At 45.2% G+C, this 21,037-nt stretch overlaps 1 protein-coding gene and 1 pseudogene across 1 annotated transcript; one reads left to right on the top strand and one right to left on the bottom strand.

Moving 5' to 3' along the window:
* Positions 1-1,761: 1,761 nt before the first annotated feature.
* On the bottom strand, positions 1,762-19,376 carry LOC135915539 (zinc finger protein 93-like). The gene is made up of 5 exons (XM_070532278.1): positions 17,501-19,376; positions 16,032-16,234; positions 8,837-8,984; positions 5,592-5,804; positions 1,762-3,516 (listed from the first exon to the last, which is right to left on the bottom strand). The coding sequence occupies exons 1-5, from the start codon at positions 19,238-19,240 to the stop codon at positions 3,169-3,171; spliced, it is 2,652 nt and encodes an 883-aa protein (XP_070388379.1). The 5' UTR covers positions 19,241-19,376; the 3' UTR covers positions 1,762-3,168.
* On the top strand, positions 10,160-13,581 carry LOC139054993 (zinc finger MYM-type protein 1-like; annotated as a pseudogene).
* Positions 19,377-21,037: the final 1,661 nt, after the last annotated feature.

A 21,037-nucleotide genomic window follows, 5' to 3' on the forward strand; every position in this document is an offset into this window, starting at 1 on the left:
TCAGAATAAGGGGCCACCATACGGTATTTTGCAAATATGGCGGCCATTATTTATTTGTACAATACTGTCAGCTGCCTTTTAGCAGTCGGGGCAGGAGTGGTTAACAATGAAGTAATAGTGTTACAATGGGCACACCTACGTACATTTCAGAACAAAAGAACAAGAAAAAAAAATGCACACGAAGAGCAAAAAGCATAAAGAAATCAGCAAGAAGGTTTTCAAGCAGAAAGTCAAGCTTACTTTAATATAACAATCCGAAAACATATGCGCGTAACGAAAAGCAAAGATGCTATGGTAACTGTACATTACATAAAAAATAAGGGACATAAATTAGTGGAGAACGAGTGTGCTGAAAAAAAATATGGTTATGACAGTAATAAGACCACATAGTGTGCGCCGCTTATATGACACAAAGAAAATCGATACAGCAAATCTGATAGATTACACATGGTCAGGAAGGGCAGCTAAAATTGATTCAATGCTAGCTGAATTTGTTAACTTTTTTGCGGCAGTGAATTCCACTCTGCGATAGTTCGTGGAAAAAACAAAAAGCGGTACGCTGAAGTTCGTGAATGTGGTATTAGAATACTCTTTTCATGCTTATGTCTCATGTGTCTTGAATTTGTGTGCATCAAATTCCAGTTTTGTCTGATTATTCACAATGTTATACATCATATTTAATCAATGCAATTTATGACGTGAGTCGAGTGTTGGGAGGCCTGATCGAATTCGAAGTTCACTAACAGATGTATTTCGGTTGAAGGCATTATAAATGAAACGAAGTGCTTTTGTCTGTACACTTTCGACAAGGGCAATATTCTCATCTTAGAATGCGGGTCCCAAACAACATTAGCATATTCAAATAATGGTTTTGCTAATGATGTGTAAGCAACAAGCTTTGTTTTACTTGTAGTGTGTTTCAAATGGTGCCTCAGTAACCACAATTTGTAGAATGCTGCTGATGCTATGTATTTAATGTGAGCATTCCAGTTCAGTGTTTTGTGTATGATCACACAAAGATATTAAGGCAAAAGCCTTTCATGGCTCATACTCGTGGCATCTGACCGTCCGTCCGTCCATGCCCGCGAACGGTGCCAGCGGTGGCCTCTCCCCCTCACACTCTCTCAGCAATCACGTGATGGCACAGCGGCGTGCGCGGCAACGCTCCTTCGTCAGACGTCTCGTTGCAGCAGTTAGTCAGATGGCTCCCAAGCAGCCCAGTGATGATTCCACGGCAAGCGGTTTGGAGAAGCGCCCCAAGAATGTGGATTCCTCCGATACCAAACGCCAGAAGAAGAATGAGCGAATGCGCATGCGGCAGGCTAACATGCTTTCGCAGAACACACTTTGGAATTTACAAAGTGTCCTTCAATTTTTTTTTGTATTTGTCAACCCTCGCAATTGCGACATTGTTTATGGTGCATGTGTGTTTTAACAGATTTCTCTTTCTTGTTAATGACATGTATGTGCACCTTGAAATATCCGATTGATGCCAGCAATTCCCTGCATCAATTGTCGATGGCTTTCAGGTAATCATTCAATATTATTTGATCTTCAGCTGACTGAATATTAAAATAGACAACACAATAATCTGCAAATAAATGGCAATGCACTGGTGAATGAAGTACTAGATCGTATAAATAAAGTAAAAAGAGAAGTGGCCCAAGGACTGTACCTTACGGAACACCTGAGTGGATGGGTGCATGTGGTGAGCCTGCTGCACCTATGTGAACATATTGCTTTCTGTTAGATAAATAGGAGTCAAGCCATTGAAGAATCTGTTTATTTCGAAGAAAACATCTAAGTTTAATCATTAAGTGACACGCAACAGCTCATTCCGTGCACTCGCTTTCGTTGGCAATGCAGTTTGTTGGCTTTCTGAGGCTCGTGCGACTGCTGTGAATATATCTGTGTAAATTCAATAACTGTAACTTCGGTCGCCGACAACCGATGATGCAGCTTTGTAGGCCTAATGGGTTAGACAGTGCGGCCAATGGTGTGGGATTGTCATATGTACACTTCTAATCGCGATCGGGGCCGATTCGGATGGAGTTTGATCCTGACTGGGTGTTGCTACACAGTCATTTGCGATTGTCATCCTGCAGGATCTGGACCTGGGCGATCAGGCCCACTGATTGCGATCGGAGACTGACATCTGTGCCCTCTAGTGCAGTATTCTGAAAATGCTAAAAACAAGACGTGAAGGTAGCTCAATAAAAAACGTTCAAAAATTTTTTACCAGCAATAAGTTGTAAAATTGAAATATTGTTCGAATTTAACCAAATTTTGCAAATCTGAATTTGTAGCCAATATATTATGCAGTTCTCGCAGTTACTGACAATCAGCAGACGGTAGTAACTCGATCCAAATTGTTGGGCCTATAGCAGCGACCATTGTTGATTGCGATCAAGAAATCCGATCCGGATCGGCCCCGATCATGATCAGAAGTGTACTTGCGACAGCGGTATAATATACACCACCGGCCGGTGCAATAACGGGTCACAAACTGTCGGGGAAAGATTGTCACTAATGGTTCATCAGTGATTGGTCACGAGATCATGCACATGGGTTCGATTGACCGCTGTTGAGCTGGCGTTCAGGCCCGCGGTTGACCAGCCGGCAACTACCGCGGGAATGCGTGTCCAGTTGGCCTGCGTGCTCGCATGTGGGCAGAAAGCTCCAACCTGCGCGAATCTGCGTGCGTTAACAGTGAACTCGCATATTCAATGTAATCGGCGTGCCTTCCGATGGCTAGTTGGCCCAATCTTCACACATGCTTGCATGCTTTCCACACGCACTGCATCTGTTGTTCCCTCTGTTCACATAGCATTAATTGTTTCGATTGGTCCGGTCAACCTGGTCGAACCTTGTACCGATAAAGATAGCACACTGTGGGAACGCCGCGCGTGTCAAGGCATTGACCACAGCCATAATATTCACCGAAGGTACCGATATTTGGAAAAGCGAATATTCGAGAAATCTTCTATTAGATATTCAATTCGCGTATTAAATTATTCGAACGTTCACTATTCTGTTCCCAATTGAACATTCGAATATTCGCATAACCCTAGCTTTAACAAAAGATGACAAGTGAAAAACAGATCAACTACATGAGCTCATCAAAGGGCCTTCTGTATGATGACCAAACTGAGCTGGTCTTGCAGCCTGTCAACTGACGGTGTAGCATTCCACAGTCGCACCACTGACAAACTCGACGCCTGAAATGTCCACCATTTCCACAGCTTCCTCCACCACGTTGTCCGCTACAGACTCTTCCGTGACTGCGCTCACCGTGTCTTCGGTCGTAGTGACGTCACTATTGAGTTCCGTGACTGCGTGGCTGAGTTCTGTGGCAGTCACCCCCTGATCGGCAGTGTCCACAATCTGCATCACATTAAGCACCATGTCGTCGCCGGTCTCCGCCGACACCACAGGCACTGTGGTGTGTTCAATGTAGACTGGTTTGGCACGGCCCTTTCGTGATGACGTGTTCACCATGCCGGTTACTTTGTGCACCTGCAAGATGGTGCAGCAAGTGGCTGTTACATCCGGTTACCTCAGTCACAAAACTAATGCGGTATGTCATGTTCAAGCTCCAAAATTGGCTCTGTAAGGGACAGAAGATTAACCATTCCTCAAAGGCGAGCTTCGGCTTTTTGCAACAGTGTGTAGAGAGCATGCGTAACTTGCCTCTCACAACTTACTGTATTTACTCGATTCCAGCTCACCCTAGACTGTAATGCCCACCCCGATTGTCATACTTAAAGAATTTAAAATGCTATACTCTTGACTGTTTCTTCACCAGATTTTTAGAATAGTATGATAAATAGAGATTTCTTTATATTGCTTGGAAAGAAAAGAAATTCATTACATCTGAGCTTGACAAAGTTCTGGCGTACATAGTACGAAAAGGCACGGCTTTTGAGATCAGTCTTCAATATTCTGAGGTAATAGCAAGCGCAATTTGGACACCAGCCATAGGTGATATCTAGTAATGGCAACCTACCAGTGCTAGCAGTATGGCAAAGCATGGCTTTTGAGATTGGAAGGTGGTATTCGACATGGGGGAAGCAAAATATGGACACCACTTGCTGCAGTTTTTGTTCCATACTTGATTTTAATGCACACGCCATATTTTGGCGAATTTTTCCAGCACAGAGTAAATATGGTTTGTGTGTCTGGCACTATAACTGCACACAGTTAGGTGATATTTACTGCCCATGTAATGACAGACTCCACTGTCTCCACTTTCAAGTACAAGTGAACCTCATTATAATAAAATGGGATATAATGAAATGGTAGATGTGACAAACTATCAATTTCCCGTCAGAGCACCACAAGAACACATGCATACATGGAAGGTACAGAAGGGTTCTCTTCTTCATATTTAACCTTTGAGAGTCCAGCTTTTGTTGCAGAGTGAAATTCTTCATAGTGAATTAAAATTTCATGAAAAAGCTAGTAAATATTTTTTTTTAAATGACATTAAAGTGACAAAATTTTCTTTTAATGGTTGCGGTACACTATACATTTTTTATTTTTATTGCAATAGCAATTATATGGACACTCCTGGTAAATTTTCAACGCCAGTGGCGTTGGTGTGGTTTCTTCTAATATGATAGATAGATGCTATATTAATGAAACATTGCAGTTGCTATGACCAGATTTTATGGTCCTCACTGATTTACTCATCAGAATTTTGGCACTTGTGGAGTGCAGAGAACAGTCATAAAACACCTCATTCGTAGTGTATGCCTATTATCCTAAACCACTAAGTAAAGTCGCAGTTTCACCCTAAAGGTGGAGCATCGATTGCAATAGCAAATTAGTAGACAGCTGCTATATGAAGTGCCGATAGTACTTTTATCAGCCATATAAACCTGTAAACATTCACCAACTAACTAAATTAACAAGCATGTTGTCACATGCGCACATGCAAACATGAGCACATCTCATTTAATGACAGTGCACATTTTTGCTGTCCAAACGCAGTAGTGAGGAAGCACAGCAGCAGCAGCGTGCTAATTGACCTTCATGTTGCCTTTCACTTCAACGTAAACTAAATGGCAAGAACACAGCGTATGTGAAGCTATCGGCACTTCGTGCACTCTGTCTCTACCGCAGATCGATTTCAAGATGCACAGCTGTGCCACACGCAGCAGCTGCCAGAGAAGGATGTCCCCACACCCCCAGGTGTGGGGACATCCACCCTGGGGGTGGATGTCATATCATCCTTGCGGGTGATATGTCATCTGCAAACCGAAGCTTGCCGAGGCACTCGCTGTTGGACCTCACTCCTAATCCCTCCCAGTCTATTAGAGTGAATACTTGTTCCAAACATGCAGCGTATAACATTGGAGAGATTGTGTCTTCTTGCCGCCTCCTTTCTTGACAGGTAATTTTCTATTTTGCTTGTGGAGAACCAAGGTAGCTGTGGAATCTTTGTAGATATTTCCCAAGATATTCATGTATGCTTATTGTACTCCTTAATTATAAAACTTCAAGGAAGTGCCTCAACACACAAAAATATTTGCCGAGAGGAAATTCAGCTGAGAGGAGAAGGTGACACGCATCCGCAAAGGGGTACAGACCTGCATGAGATGCTTGGCAAGTTTTCGTCGCACAACAAACCCGCGGGAGCAGATTGGGCAGGAAACGGCGTAGTTTTTGGTGTGCATGTTGACAGTGTGATACTTCAGGTTGGTGGGGTTACGGAAGGTCAGGCCACAGTGCTGGCACAGGTAGGGCCGCTCGCCGGTGTGCAGGCGAAGATGCATGGCCAGCACATTGCTGCGTCCAAACACCTGCAAGTACGTGCAGGGCAAGGTGAAGTGCGATGAAGCTAAAATGCGAAGTGGCCTAGAGGTTTAAACGATTCAGAACAGGTGCATGGGATGCATCCTTTGTAAACTGGAAGGCTCTTGGCAGAGGCATGCATTTCATCGTGCATTATAAAGGTTCCAGTACACATCACTAGTGCTTGGTTCAACACATCAGCATACTGAGCTCACTTTTTAGTTTAATGACCTCCGCTAATTACCAGAATAATTCTTTCAAAGTTTGCTTCAATTCTGCTTGTTACTGGACAATAAAGTTATTGTTCAGTTACAATAAAATGTTGTCTCTCATGAAGCAAAAGGACATTTTTTACATGGTACATTTTTCACAGGCGCCGTATTTCTAATTTCATAAAGTGAGTACAAGGGTGTGCGAATAATCGAATATGGTATATTCGATGTAGAAATTAAGATTGCCAACAGCCCCGACTTTGGTGAGAAAGTCCTAATTTTGACAAAATGTCCAGTGTCCAGACTCGACCCAGTCAGAACGGCCAAATGTCCCGACTTATGCTTTTTCTTCTGCCTGGATAAATATAAGTAGACAAAATTTTCTTTTTATAACGTTTGACAGCTTTGTTGCACATTTTTCTTTTTGCGTTCTGCTGCATTCACATAAACAAAAAGGCACTATTGTTTTTGTTGTTGTTCTAGTTCTGCTGTAGGCCCCAACAATTCAGAGCACCTCTATCCATATTGGTAGCTGTTATTCAAGCAACTATAGAACTTTCTTGCAGTAAAACATGACACGGTACGGTTAAAAGTTTTTTAAACTTTGTCGCGCTTACAGAGTCGGTCTTCGCCAGCTGCCCCCTCCCCCTCCTCAGAAAGAGTGCGCCACGTATGGGCGCCTGGCTGGCGGGGTCATGGACTTTGTCTCTCCGAGCGCTTCTGCCCTCCAGCATATGCTCCCAAACATCGACCTGATGTGGGTACTGCACACACAGCTTTGCGGCAATCAGCCGCGGCCTCCTCAATTTCAGAAGCTTTGACAGGCGGCAAATGGCGCTGATCCCGACAATGAAAAGGCGCCAGCTCTTTACTGTCGACCCCCACAGCATCAACGATGGCTATGCGCTGAGTGGTGACTGAGCCCAACGATGCACGGTCCGTGCGTGCTACCATTGGCCACGCAAATTGGCCTTACGACAACCCATCCGTTGTAAACATGGGAAAACATTTCTGTATTTCGGAGAAAAACTGGAAAGCAAAAATATTCTACGCAATAAAAGACTGCCATAAAGCACCGGCCCACTATTAAACTGGGAACCTCATTGGTATTCAGTACAACATAATGTAACTAATTCTTTAGCTTCAGAAGGAAAATAGCACTTTATTATGTTCAACATTCTATTGATAAAAAATATTTTCCTTATTTTTATGTATTCGAACTGAACTGTAATCAGTGCTAGCATAGTAATTTGGAGTTCTCTTTGGGAAGAGTAGACCATACTGTACGTATGCAGTCAAACCTTGATATAACTTGTACCTGTAGCAAAAGCTTTGTTAAATTGCAAATTTTGTTAATTCAAGGTTTTAAAGTTACAGCAGTAAAAACAACTTCACAAATTTCCACAGCATTTCTGATGGTTAGTGTCTTGTTAGTAGGCATTTATAAACAATTCACAAGATGGTTGGGCCATAACAGCGCAATTATGACACCCAGCGCGTGCGGTGTAGATTGCACCGAGAGCAATGCGTCAACATGGCTCACGGCATCCGAGATTTGCGTGTGTCGCGTTGTGCAGTGCCGTAAATCTTCGACAACATGGCCAACCAGGCTTAGCGCCCATAGTCGAAGCCCACAAATTAAACACAAAAGTGTAAAAAGATGCACATATTCAACCTGAGCAAAATAAAGAAATAATAATAATAGAAACACAAGAAAGGTCAACAGTTTTCCTGGAACAGGGGAGCCGTGATTGCGATAGCAAAGAGGCCACAAAATGAAGTAAGGTTTGTAGTTTTATCAGTGCCTCGCAGGTTCAGGCAAACGTTAACAGATCTCACTTGATGACCACAAACTTGCTGTCACAATGTGAGAGAATGCTTAGCACTGCGTCTCGGAAACTCATGGTTATACGACCACCAACACTAGACGCGTGAGAACGCTGTGCACATCAAGGCACCAACTGTATCGGCTCGGCCTCTGCACTTACCACAGAGAGATTACCTCCAAGATATGGCATATGGCCCGCGCATGGCACACGCAAGGAGGAGACGCACATGTTAGAGAAGAGGGCAAATAAGCGTGCGTTTCTGCCCCCACCCCCACCGCCTGCCACTCCCTGTGTTCCGGTGCGCATGCTTTGATGACGTTTTTGCAGCTCAAACTTTTCATGTGAAAGGGCACTTGAAATGACTTTTGCCTCGGCTGACATTTTTAGACTTCTTTGATAGATTTAGTAGCCATACAAGCTCTGAATACATGCTTGAAATGGCTGGAAACTTTGTTAAATCGAATATGTGTCACAAAATTACTTCATTAAATTGAAAAAAAATATACGTTGTTTTGAATGGAACTAAGATCGAGAAATGAAAATAGTTTGTTACATCGTGAATTTAATTAAACTGAGGTGCATTATATTGAGGTTGGACTGTATCTTGATTTCTACGCACCTAAGTTACTGACAGCTTGCTACATTCTTCTTATGCAATGCTAGGAGACTCCCAAACATGTGTCCTTGCCCAAGACTTACAACCATTAAGCTTTGTCATAAATTTTTTGATATTCGACATTTGGCTTTTTTTGTTGGTTCAATTCGATAATCAATTCGAAATCATTCGGTATTTGCATGCCCCTACTTATCAGTGCATCGTTGAGTGTGAGCAGGAGTGAGCAGGAACGCGAGTGAGTGCCGACAAGTGTGAGATAACGTAAGTGCGAGTGAGTGTGTAGCCTGCGAAAACAATGGGGAGTGAGCACTAGTGAGCATCGGCTCATTCAGGCGCGTAAGCGCACCAAGTGACAGCGAGCTCAAAGTGCCATTGCACCATACCTTGCCACAGTATTCACACTCGAAGAGACGCCCCTCGGTGCGTCCGGTGTGCTTGTCGAGCTTGTGCACGGCCAGACCGCTTTGGTAGCGGAATGCCGAGCCGCATATGTCGCACACGTGAGACTTGAGCAGCACCCGCGGATGATACCTGCAAGAAGACATTCGAGAGCAATCAACGGATTTCCCAGCACAGGATTCTGAGGCCAAGCTGCTCTCGCACTTCAACCCTTTCACTATCATGGGGAAAATGGCTGCTTTTGTAGGTCATGCAAGTTTTCTTTTTTTTTTCTGAAGGAACTACTGCATTCATTATTTTTTGTAACACATAAACAAAAAGCAGAATTAATGCACTTAGCACAAATAAAATATTTATTAACCAGATGAATGTCATAAAAAAAGATATAAATTGCCAGAATCAAGATTGCAGGATTAAATTGAACAAAGTTTGTAAAGACACCCTCATATCTACTAAGAACGAAATCTAACAAAAGTTATGAGATATACAAAATGCATTACAGTCTAATAGGTACTGCATCCGAAAAAATCTAAAATTTTCATGGAACAGGTACTACACCACAAAAATTTAAGTGCAAACACTACAGTCTGGCGTGCCGGGCTGCGGCCGGCGATGTTCCGGGCTGGGTTGCGTCACCGTTGCTCTCAGAGTCAAAGTCAGGGGCAGCGCCAGGGGGGGGGGCAAAGAGGGGGGATTTCTGCTTGCCCCCCCCATTGCCCCACCGCCACAAGAGCGTCGAAAAGCTGACCCAAGGTAGGCGGTATGAAACAAAATGTCAATTTTGATGTCTCATAATTTGGAGGCAGAAGCATGAGAGCAGTGCCACTTATAAAGGACAGCCTTTTTAAGCATAACAATTTATTATAGAAAATTTCTGATCACAAGCAATTACCCTCGTACTTGTGATAGAATAGGCGCTTGAAATACAGCGTGAACTACTGTAATAAGATAAAAATGGTTCCAAAGGTTCTAAATAGGTTTAAAAATGGGCTACACTTCCTTCGTTGTTCGGTCTGCCTGCGTGAACCGGCAAGTTCTTGCCTCAAATGTAATAGCCTCGGCCACAAAATCGCAAGTGGGTTCAAACGAATTCAGAGGCCATAACCCGTTCTAAGCCACAGCTTTTCTCACAGAAAACCGTCAGGACAACACTGCCTCCTCTCAAAAAGACCCGGTAAGCCACCCACCATTGAAGGAAGCCACCACTTACTGTCAGCCATCCGCTCCGTGAACATAGTTGCCTGTCAGTGAAGACGCGTGCCGCTGAATGCCAACGCTCACGTGAGTGTTGCGGCTCGAAAAGGCATATGGGCCAGGAATTCACAAAGCTCATCGATGAGTATGTCCGATAGTAGTAATGAAGGAAATATTATGCAGATCCCAGGCACTGTGAGAATCGATGTAAGCGAAGCTTTCTGTAATGTTTGCTTTGATTGGCAATCATTAAGGGTGATGTTGACGGTGAATGTTTCATTTCTTCAACATTTAGTCCAACGCGAGAGTGCTACTTGTCGCTAAACATTACCTTGTGTGCATCCCTGCTGTTTGTCTGCGTAGTACACAGAACACACAGGGAAAGGTGTTTGCTCGAGGCATTGTTGTGTGTCATATTTTATAACCTCTGAGAAGGTTGAGTATTGTCATTGCCTCACATGGCACATCGCATGGTGGCAAAAGTAATAAACTTTAATTGAATTATGTGGCTGTATGTGCCAAAACCGCAATCATATTATGACACAGAATCATATTAAATTTTGACGCCATGGTGTCCTTTTACGCGTCCCTAAATCTAAGTTCATGAGCATTTCTTATTTTGCCCCCGTCAAAATGCGGTTGCCGCGGTCGGGATCAAATCCGCGACCTCAAGCAATGACATAGCCGCAACGCTACCGCGGCGGGCATAGAAGTGTTTATTTGACATGCCGACACTTCCGTGGTGTCGCCTAGACACTGTGGTGTGCTTTAACTAATGTGGCTCTTTTTCTGCATGGCCTGCGTAAGTTGTCTGCTCGACATATTTTCATGGTGTGTATTTTTAAGAAATAGCAGAAACGTAGCGTGCCGTACCTTGTACTTAAATTTATTCCATTTCCCTGCGACTGCTGTCGTGTCTATAGTAGTAGCATTTTGTTGCCTTCTCACGTCGCCTTTTCTCCATCCCCCCCCTCCCTTCTTGTTGAATGGGAATTGCGAGAGAAGAGCGGCAAAAGAAGTGGCAATTCACTCGTTTAGTGACTGCGTCTGTTCTACCCTATCTCTGCTTCCTCTCCCCCCTCCTCTCTACCATTATATCTATCTACCCTGTAGAAATGCACGTTAGTAAGAAAGGTAAGCGCTGCAGATTCTGCAATGCTTTTGTGGGGGGTCAGGGATAATTACAGCTCTCAAGAGGCTAATGTGGCCCCGCCCAGGGAGCTCCAGAAGGTATTGTGCACATTCGACACAGTGCAAAGGTCCAAGTGAGTTTCTTGCGTCACCTTCTCTGCCGCGCTCCTGTCATGTATACACATGCTTTGAACCACCCACGACACTGTGTGCCAGACAGCTGCAGCAGCAGTGGGAAAGTCGAAGGAAGAGGAAAAGAAAGCTTCGCTATAAAGGGTTTAAAAGAGTTGAATGCTGGGCTAGTGGATGAGTTCACATCAGCCTCTCTGAACAAAAGGTCTCCGCTTTTTATTTCTTCGTATTTCTTAGGTGACTAGACTAGGGAACCTCATGACTGCGGCCAGTCACAAACATCGAATTGGTCGCAATATCACGCCCAGGATTTCACGCCGTTCCGCTGAAATCCGCCTCCGATGTTATGAAATATGTGATCGCATAGCCACCTGAGAATCCAAGGTTGGTGCTGTTCTTCGGTAGCCATTGTCTTGGGCTCCTTTCATCCATTAGCTTTGTATGGATGAGCTTGTCATCTTCAGCTAGAGGATCTTTTCTTGACCCGTCAACGGCCAGCGTCAATGCTGCATTGGCTTCTGGACAGGCAGGTGATGAATGGGGTGGGTTGCCTCTGGTAAACGTCTAAGAAATGCTTTTCGCCATATTGAGATGTAACAGGAGCTTCAGTAGTGAACGACGACAGTGCCACAGCTACAATCGCCCCTGGGTGCACCATTTGCGATGCGGCGCAGCCGTTCCGCTCAGTGCACTGACTCCTTCTAGTCTTCTAGTTCACTGTAGCGGTGACGACAACTGCTTCAGCCACTTCGTTTGCTCGCTTGCAAGCAGCACTCGTGTCGCATGAAGAAACGCTCACTTCCTCGCCACCGGAACAGGCTCCAACGTGCGGTCAACGCCACAGGACCTTTTGGTTGCCTCAGGATGTCGGAGAAAAGGTCCATTGGAGACATTTTTTCACATGCAAGCAGGCCAAGCAACAATGCGTCCATACTGAGCTTTCTGCTTCAACAATGGGAGATCCGGAGATGCTCCATGAACAAACAATCCTTCTCAGCGCTCTCTTTTGATTCCGCTTGAGGAGAGTGTACACTATCCCTTCTGACGACGCTTGTCAGTCCTCGTCGGTGCAAATCGACAGTGCCGCACGCAGTGTACGTCCACTGCCTCACTCTAGTCATCATGGATGTCTGCAAGGTGATAAAACCAGTGAGGGATTTTTACTCTATTTTACAATGCCTCTTATGTTTTCCTGAGTGGATCTGAAATTCACTCTCTGTACGTAGATGTGCAGCAAAGCTTGTCTTTGATAAAGCTGCAGCGTCTCACCAATACACGATGGGCCTGCCAGATAGCGGTTTACACAGCGGGAATGAAAAGCTTTCCCGCTATCCTTGCATGTCTTGCCGAAGTCATCACTACAAACAGCAGGTGGGCAACGGAAGCTAGGGGTCTGCTTGAGCGAATGAACTTCTCGTTTCTCTTTTATTTAAGCCTATTTACCGAGGTACTTGGCCGCCTTAAGGTTCTTTCGGACCTGTTGCAATGTAGAGACTGCAATATTACTCAGGCATGCCTCGTGGCACGCACAGTCATTGACGAGTTCTTCAAGATGAGAAATTCGCAGAATGCATTTGACGCTGTGTGGGCACAAACCTGCAATATTTCTGAGGAGAATGTGGTGTCCCAAAGAGAAAAGCAGAGAATGACGTGCCTTCCACTTCATTTATAAAAGTATGTATTGAGCGAAGGATGGCACATTGAAGAGTCTCCAGATTCAAAGGAAAGATTCAGAGTCAAAGTTTTTCTTCCTGTTTTGGACCACCTGATGACAAAGCTGACCAGGCGGTTCACAGAGAATAATGATGTACTCTGCAGAGTCAGCACCCTCCACCCCTAGAGTGAGAATTTTATAGACATCTCCTTATTCAAGCCTTTCGCCGAGCACTATGGATGCGACATTAAAGGCGTTGAAGTTGAGTGCAAGTCGGTAACGAAACTTCTTCAGCGCATCGAAGCTGAAAGGATGTGCAAGATAGAGACACTGTTGCAATTGGTGACTGTCTTGGGGGAATATAAACTAGCCTTCCATGAACTGCACAAGCTAGGTGTTATTGCCGTGACGATACTGGCATTGTCATCATCTTGCGAGTGCACATTTTCATGCCTTCGAAGATTGAAGACTCATCTTCACAGCAAGATGATGAATAACCATCTGAGCAACCTAGCTGTGCTTACGGTCGAGCGATCTCTTGCCAGTAAGATAGATCTTCAGCGTGTTGTCCAAATGTTTGATGCTGCGCGCAGTAACCGACATATGCGTTTGCACTAGTATGCCAGTATAATGATAGCCCATTGTATCTCTGCAGCGCTTTCACGGAAAAGTTATGTGGCACGGGCGTAGGACTCATACCTATACTGGTATCAGAACACCTGCTTGACCATCAAACAAATCCCGGCTGTGTTTTGTCTTGTACTGTTGAAAATTCACCACGGGGGAAGAAAAAGCGAACTGCCTAGAAAAAAAAAAGCATAGTTCTCCCCCTTCACGTCAAGTTCCCCAAATTAATTTCAATCCTTTGGGGTAAACTTAAGGGCCAACTTCAATGAAATTTTGGACCCCATAAAAAGCCTAGCTCCAGAAAGTGTAGACATACAGCAGCCTTCATAAAAAATGTTTACATTTGAAATACGACTGGATACATCACAAAAGGCTCGCGAAAGTAGAGGTTTGTAATACCAAAATTTAAAAACGAAAGAAAAAGAAAACAAGCCATGCTGCTGTTACTGCTTGCCAGAACTGACACATAGCTTGGAATGCGTGACTCATTGGCATGAACTTCGAGATTAGGCACTGCCCACAGTGTGCTTCCAATTATATGAGACGACATGTTGGGACTTGCATTACATCCACAGACCACCATCTATGCGCCCCCTCTTCTCAGGCACTATTTAAAGGCTGCTCATGAGAAAATTAGACAATTGCAGTCCTGCAACTTTGCGAAGAGTGCTTTAGCAGTATATATATACTGCTCACTTACTACCACTTTGCGCAAAGTGAAATATCATTGCAGTTGGCCTTTAGTGTGTTTCCAATGCACTTTAGACGAGGCATTCTTTCATTCCATTCCACACTGGAATACAGACACTGCAACCAGCAAGCTTGTGCTCAGCCATGGCTGCTGAGCTGCTGCAGCAGTTATCACAGTGGGAATCTGTTGATGCCACAATGCTTCTGCTGTCCCTTTCAATGCACTCAATGACTACGTGAGAAGGTGCTGAAAAGACATGTGCCTGCGCTTAAACAGCCCCTAAGGTACTTCTGACATCTTAAGACACATTCTAAATGACCACGTGCATCGTGTACAGAATGGCCTGATGATCACCTTTGCAAATATGGCAGTGCTGCGTGCCGCATGGAAGCCAATAATTCAACAGACTCATTCACATGATATCAGGGTAAAAAGCTGTCGATTGGTTCATCTGTGAGGGACGTCAGTTACAATACATTTGCTAGCACACATCTGCCATGCAGTCGCACACCCACTTTTCCTTTTCGTCTCTCTTGCCTGTCCTGCGCAATCAAGTGATTGCACCTCGTGTAGCGCGTTTTGCACCACAAATGTAGGGGCTACTACATGTAGCCAGAAAGCACGGACTATTGGTAACTGGAAGTAGATGGCATTTCCAAAAAAAAGAAGAAAAATAGCGCCAATCTGACATTTGGGCAAACACGATGCATCTCCTAGATAAGGATGCAGCGAGGAAGAGAGAGCATCTGTAAAGCAGGTAGCGAAGGTGAGAGAGAAATCACTAACTCGCCTACAAGATCAGTGGTTTAGGGGCCCTTTAAGGGCCAAGCATGACAAAGTGGTCACAATGAAGCCTCAGCCTGGAGCCAATGTTTCAACAGGGGGACTAGTCTTCATCACGGCAAAGAGAAAGTCGAGTACCCTGATGAAGACAAGTTCCCTTGCCGAGACATCTTCAACCTGTAGCATCTCTTATTTGCCCATTGTTGATAACTACATTTAAGCCTGTCTCGTCATGTTTCCCCTGGCTTAGCCAGTGAGTGCACCTTAAACAAGGGATCCCTGAAAGCAATCGAGAACGGATATGTTGACAATCATTCGTCCTTAAGCTATGGTAAATACATAGCAGCGATGCCCAAGAAATTTGCAGTCAGTAAATTGAGCATTTGTACCATTTTCTGGCAGTGCTGTTTCACTGCACTGGAAGTAATTGAAACAGATACTACAGTCAAACCTAAATATAGCAAACAAGGATATAATGACCTTTCGGATATAGTGAAATCAATCTAAAGACTGCCCTGGAAGTGCACTCCGCAACGAAAAGATAAAAAGAAGAAAGAGAAATGCGGATGCAGGGCTTGTGACCTAAACGTGACGCGGTTCCTCGGCATTGGTACAATAGAATACCGGGGAGGAATGTCACTTACAGATGCTATTCAGAGCAGAATGTGTCTATGTTGGTTGTGAAGCTCGCTTCCTGACGGCAGCATGGTGGTGCATCAATTAAATTCATTATATCTCACCTATTAATTAACCAATTAAAAAAATTCTTGCTGCAAAACACTCCCTCTATGGTAATTTACAAGCTCCAGTGTATAATTATAATTTCCAATGGGTCCTGGTAAGAAGCCCTTTAACAAACACAAAATATAACTAAGGTATTATTGTGTCAGGCTCAATTTTGATGCAAGATTTGACTGTAACAGTTTCTGATTGAGAACATGGCTGCGTGAAATGGTCGTGTGCTCACTTGCGGACATGCGTCACCCGCTGGCCGATGTTGCAAAAGCGTTGGTGGCAGAGGCGGCACTCGTAAGGCAGGGTCAGGTCGTGTCGCTTGTTGCGGTGCTCGAGAAGTGCCTGCGCGTTCTCGAAGTGGTGGCCGCACTCTTCGCATGGATGTGACTGGCCATCGTGGTGCAACTGTAGATGCGTGTCAAATTCCAGTTGGTCCTGCAGAGAAGATGACATGCAAATTGCATGGTATCAAAGGAAAAATTCTGACACCAGTCTTTGCATTCATATTTTTATGTATGTAATGACTGAAATGCAGGTTATTAAAAGGCATCACATCAAATTCCCAAAGAAACTACTGAATTTCATTATTTTCAAGCCTTTCTCTTAAAGGGCCAATATTAGGTCAATGCGACTGTTTAAATAACATTCCAGAAATGTCACAGCGTTTGTTTCATGCTAAGAGAAGACTTAGTTTAAGAGAAAATATGCCTGAAGGGTCTGCATACCTTCAGCGCAATTCAAATAACACACCCCTGTGTGTGGAGTGTTGACGTTATGTGTGCCACTATCGCCCCTTTTACTGCTGTTGGCAAGTAAAATGGTGCTTCAATGTCCCGGGAAAGTCTCAAATCATGTCCTCCATTTACCTGAATTTATCAATTACTAAAGCCCTGTTTGCAATAATACTGACACCTTAGATGTTCTCGAGGATTAATCCATTACTTTAGAGTGACTTAATATTTGATTTTAGTGTCCATTTAAGCCTATAAGTGTGAATATCAAGTACGTTCATGTGACCATCAATGCACATTTCCTGCCTTTTTCAAGACAATTTACAAACATGAAACTTCTGTAGACTGGTTGTGCCATCTACGCAAAACTTGGTTAAACCAAGTTGTATGGCAGGTTTTGTTTATGTGAGACAAATGGCATTACAAAGCACATCTTATCTGTGGACATTTTTCGTATCTCTTCCTTTTTCGTGATGGCAGACTGGCACAATAAGCCTGCACGAGGTATGCTGGCTTACTCTGTTTCTATGATCACTATGGCTGCCATGTGTGAATGTAGTCGAAAGAAAGATGCACAGCACTTGTAATTTTTTTTTTATGAAGTCTTATTTATGCGAAGCCTTACAGCTGGATGAAGCCACTAAATTTTGCTGGGTGTCATGATGTCACAGTAATGCTGATGAAACTTGACTACCAAATTTGGTGACAAATAGAGTTTTGAAACGTTCGTTTTTGTTGAGTGTCCTCCTTTTACACACAAGAAACATGTGGCAGAGTTTTCACAACATTAAAATTTACCTCAATGCTCTTTTAAAGTAAGCTACAATTAACAGCTGTTGACTTTACTAACCCCTCTTGACCAAGGCATTACCCTCGGAAATGCAAAAGACAAATTCAACAGTTGTGTGCATAAAAACAAAATGAGCTCATGGGGTAGCACTGCTGATCTAGCACATAAAATGCATCCTGCCTGGAAGAGCCTTGGACACTGTGGACAGTTCTGCTGGCCCTTGGGATGGATGATGTGCATGTGTCGGCTGAGCTCCTCCTTGGCTGCAAAACGCCTGGGGCATTCACTGCACTCATAGGGATAAACACCTGTGTGCGACGCCCTGTGCCTTTCAAATCGACCCAAGCTCTCGGTCTCGAAATTGCAGTCGGTGCACTTGTGGACACGCTTGCCCTTCGGCATAGCTACTACGTGAGCCTTGGCCATGTGGTCCGCCTTCTCTTTGACTGTCGCAAATTTGTGCGGGCAGAGCTCACAACCGTGCTCGTGATCAAACAAGTGGATGTTCTTCATGTGGCGGCTCACGCTGAAGGTCGTCTGGAAGCACTTACTGCAGAAGAGGCACTGGTACTTGCGCGCCGCCTCCTTGTTGTGTCGGTTCAGGTGCTTGATAAGCGCCACATTTGTTGTGATTCCCTCACCACAAAGCTCACACACGTGTCTCACAGACCTTGGATGGCGCTTTATGTGCTCCTTGAGCGTGCGGCTGTTCTTAAAGTCCTTCTTGCACAGGGGACACTGTACGGACTCCCCACCACGAGATGTCGGGGCTGGACTGCGCGATGGGGCCTTCCCGTCTGGTCCGTGGCTCTTGACGTGCTCTTGGTGTACACTGAAGTCGAGTGAGAGGTGACCACAAGGCTCGCACGTGTATATCACCTTTTCGGTGTGTGCCTCCTGGATGTGCTGGCACAGGCTGCTCGCCTCGGACGTCGTGAACTTGCACAGCTGGCAGGCGACTGTCTGCCTCTGTTGCCTGGCGACGGGACATTTGACTTCGTGCGCCGCCAACATGTCGGCGTTGAAAAAGGCGCTTGCGCAGTACGAGCACCGGTACGGCGCCCGATCCAGATGGTCACTTTGCATGTGCTTGTCCAACTCTTGCTCGCTGCGAAACTTGGACGAACAGTGCTTGCATTGCAGCGGACCCCCGTGGTATATGCGTACGTGAATCCGCAACAGACCGTCGGCCGGGAACTGTTTGCTGCATTCGGTGCACTTGAAGACTGCAGCCTTCTTCTTCGGCCGAAGCACTTTCGGTATGACGATATTGTCGCGCACGGTTGCTCCCTTCGATGGAGGCCTGTTGATCTCGGAAGCGCGAGCATGGTCGGGAACACTGTCGTGACGTTTGACGTGTTCCAGGGCTTCTTCCCTGTGCTTCGACTGGAAAAGACAAACTCCGCAGACGTACGTAAATGACTGCGGTAAACGCGATCGGGGCGCGGCTTCTGCCTTACCACACACTGTAGTTTCCCGCGCCACGAAGTCCTCTTCGGCGACGACATCGTCATTGCCGGCTTCAACAACGTCTGCTTCTGTGTCATCAACCGTTTCGTGAACCGCTGGCAGCGACAAAGTGGTATTGTCATTGCCCGTGACGGCTGCTGCAGTTCCTTCTCCGCATTGAATTCCCGCATCGCGGGCTCCTGCTGCCGCTGCTTTCAGAAAGCACAACGGATGGCCGTCGTCCTCGTGAAACGCATGCACCGTGATGTTCTCCTCGAGATAACGCTGGTCGAGTACGCTTGCCCTCCGCCTGACGACGGGAACACACTCGCGTTCATTTACGTACGCAAACCTGGACGAAAGGCGGAGTAAATTTAGCTGGACACTTCCGCCCTTGGGTACACCTTCCGGGAATACGAGGTCCACGCACGTTGGGTGCATGTCCAAGTTTATGTTTACTTGAATCGTCATGTTTTACTATGTGAAACGCGGCACATCGAACGCGCAGCGCCGCAACCAATGCCGTTTATTTACGCCGCTGCGCCAAAAACGAGCGAATCACAACGTCACAAAAGTGAATACGCCGTGGTAGGCCGAATCTAAAACCAAAAAAAAAGGAAGAAAAAACGAAGTATGTGACGCCATCTATACATGATAGTAGCACTTAGTCTAGACGTATTATGGCCACCGAGATTGGCGCGCGCTGGCTTGTTTTCCTACCATAGAGTTACGTTTCCTACGGCATAGAGTTTCTCACAGAAACTCTATGTCCTACGGCCCTCCCAATCATAGAGTTTCTCACTGGCCTCGAGCTCCACCACTGGAAAAGCTGGCGCCACCGTCGGCGTGACGTGCTAGGAGGGATCACGTGGACATAGCGGGCGCGTCGGCTGCTTCGGGCGCGCCGAAGCGAGCTGAAAACGAGTTTAAATTCCCTAGTACGCTGCGGTCCTCGTTTAGTGGCGAAATTTTCCCGCTTCGAGTGTCTCCTTTACAACGCTTGAAAGCACTACAATAGGTAGTGGCTGCCTTTGAAGGCGCGCAACATGGTAGGCTACTGCTCGGTGCCGCAGGGCCGGACGCACGTAACGGAGGACGGTGTCAGGCTTATTCACACGTAGCCGCAGGACAAGAAGCTGCGTGAAGCTTGGCTCGCGGAACATAAAACCGGCAAACAGTCATCGGCTACAACTCTGGTATGCAGCAAGCACAGATGCGAGGAAGATTTCTGCTACGGCGCCCGGTCTGCGATGTTCTGAAAACGCGCACTGAGACGCTCGCCCGAGTCCGCTGCCCGACTAATGTCATGACGGTTTGGTCTATGAACTTGTCGATGCTATAGATACTGGCAAGTTCAATGGAATGGAAAGGCAGCGGTAAGAAGCACATTAAAAAAAAAGCATGGCATATGGTCATGTTTGTGTTATGAATTAATGCACTGGATTACAAAAAAGGAGCAGCGGGAACCCTAGTAGCACAGTATGTTACTGCAACGTTGCAACAACATTGCCAATGTTGTATTATGTTGCGCTAACATTCTTCAACGTTAGATAATGTTGCTGCAATGTTACCAAGCAACATGCTGATAACGTTGCTCTAAAGTGGTCATTTTCACATTGCAGCAATATTGTCAAATGATGAATAAATGTTGAACCACCTACGATGACATTGCTATAACATTCATGCTATAGGCTATAATTGTCTGCCCTCTCGGGCTATTTCTGAAGCCCAAATAGAAAAGCCGGTACCAGCTAGATCACTTCTCCTCACCATTACTACATTAATTTTTTTTATTTTTTGCTTCGAGCGCAAGCTTGCATGTGGTGTGCATACAGCTGGCGAGCAGTGCAAGTGTACTGCAATGCAAGTGTTGCCTCAGTGTACCACAACCGTTGTGGTATGAGGATACCATTGCAGACTGTTTAGCCTTTCACGAGATTATTTTATTGACCAGCAACCATTGATAGCTGAAATATTTCAGTGATTTAGAATGCGGTCTCAAAGTTTCTGAAATGTTATGACAGCATTGCGGCAATATTGCAGTGACATTGTCGTGGGAACGTTGCATGTGTGCAAATAAAAAGGTGTAGCAATGTTGCATTTATATTGTCTCCAGAAGTTGCTTTAACATTGACTGAAAGTTGATGTAACATTGGAGCAATATTGTCTCAACGTTGTCTTATGTATGTTGCGTTAACGTTGCAAAAAGAGGACACTAGCCACGTTAAGGCAATGTTAGAAGCTAACGTTGTGGCCACACTGAGGCAA

This window comes from Dermacentor albipictus, chromosome 1, assembly GCF_038994185.2.
Source record: "Dermacentor albipictus isolate Rhodes 1998 colony chromosome 1, USDA_Dalb.pri_finalv2, whole genome shotgun sequence".
Lineage (NCBI taxonomy): Eukaryota > Metazoa > Arthropoda > Arachnida > Ixodida > Ixodidae > Dermacentor > Dermacentor albipictus.

Bases quoted from the DNA above. Each gene is read 5' to 3' on its own strand.
- LOC135915539 (XM_070532278.1), bottom strand. From the start codon at position 19,240: ATGACGATTCAAGTAAACATAAACTTGGACATGCACCCAACGTGCGTG. The intron at 8,985-16,031 runs GTGAGCACACGA...GTCTTCTTGCAG, and splicing joins CGGGTGACGCATGTCCGCAA to GTATCATCCGCGGGTGCTGC. The intron at 3,517-5,591 runs GTCTGTACCCCT...ACCATCTTGCAG, and splicing joins TTGCCAAGCATCTCATGCAG to GTGCACAAAGTAACCGGCAT.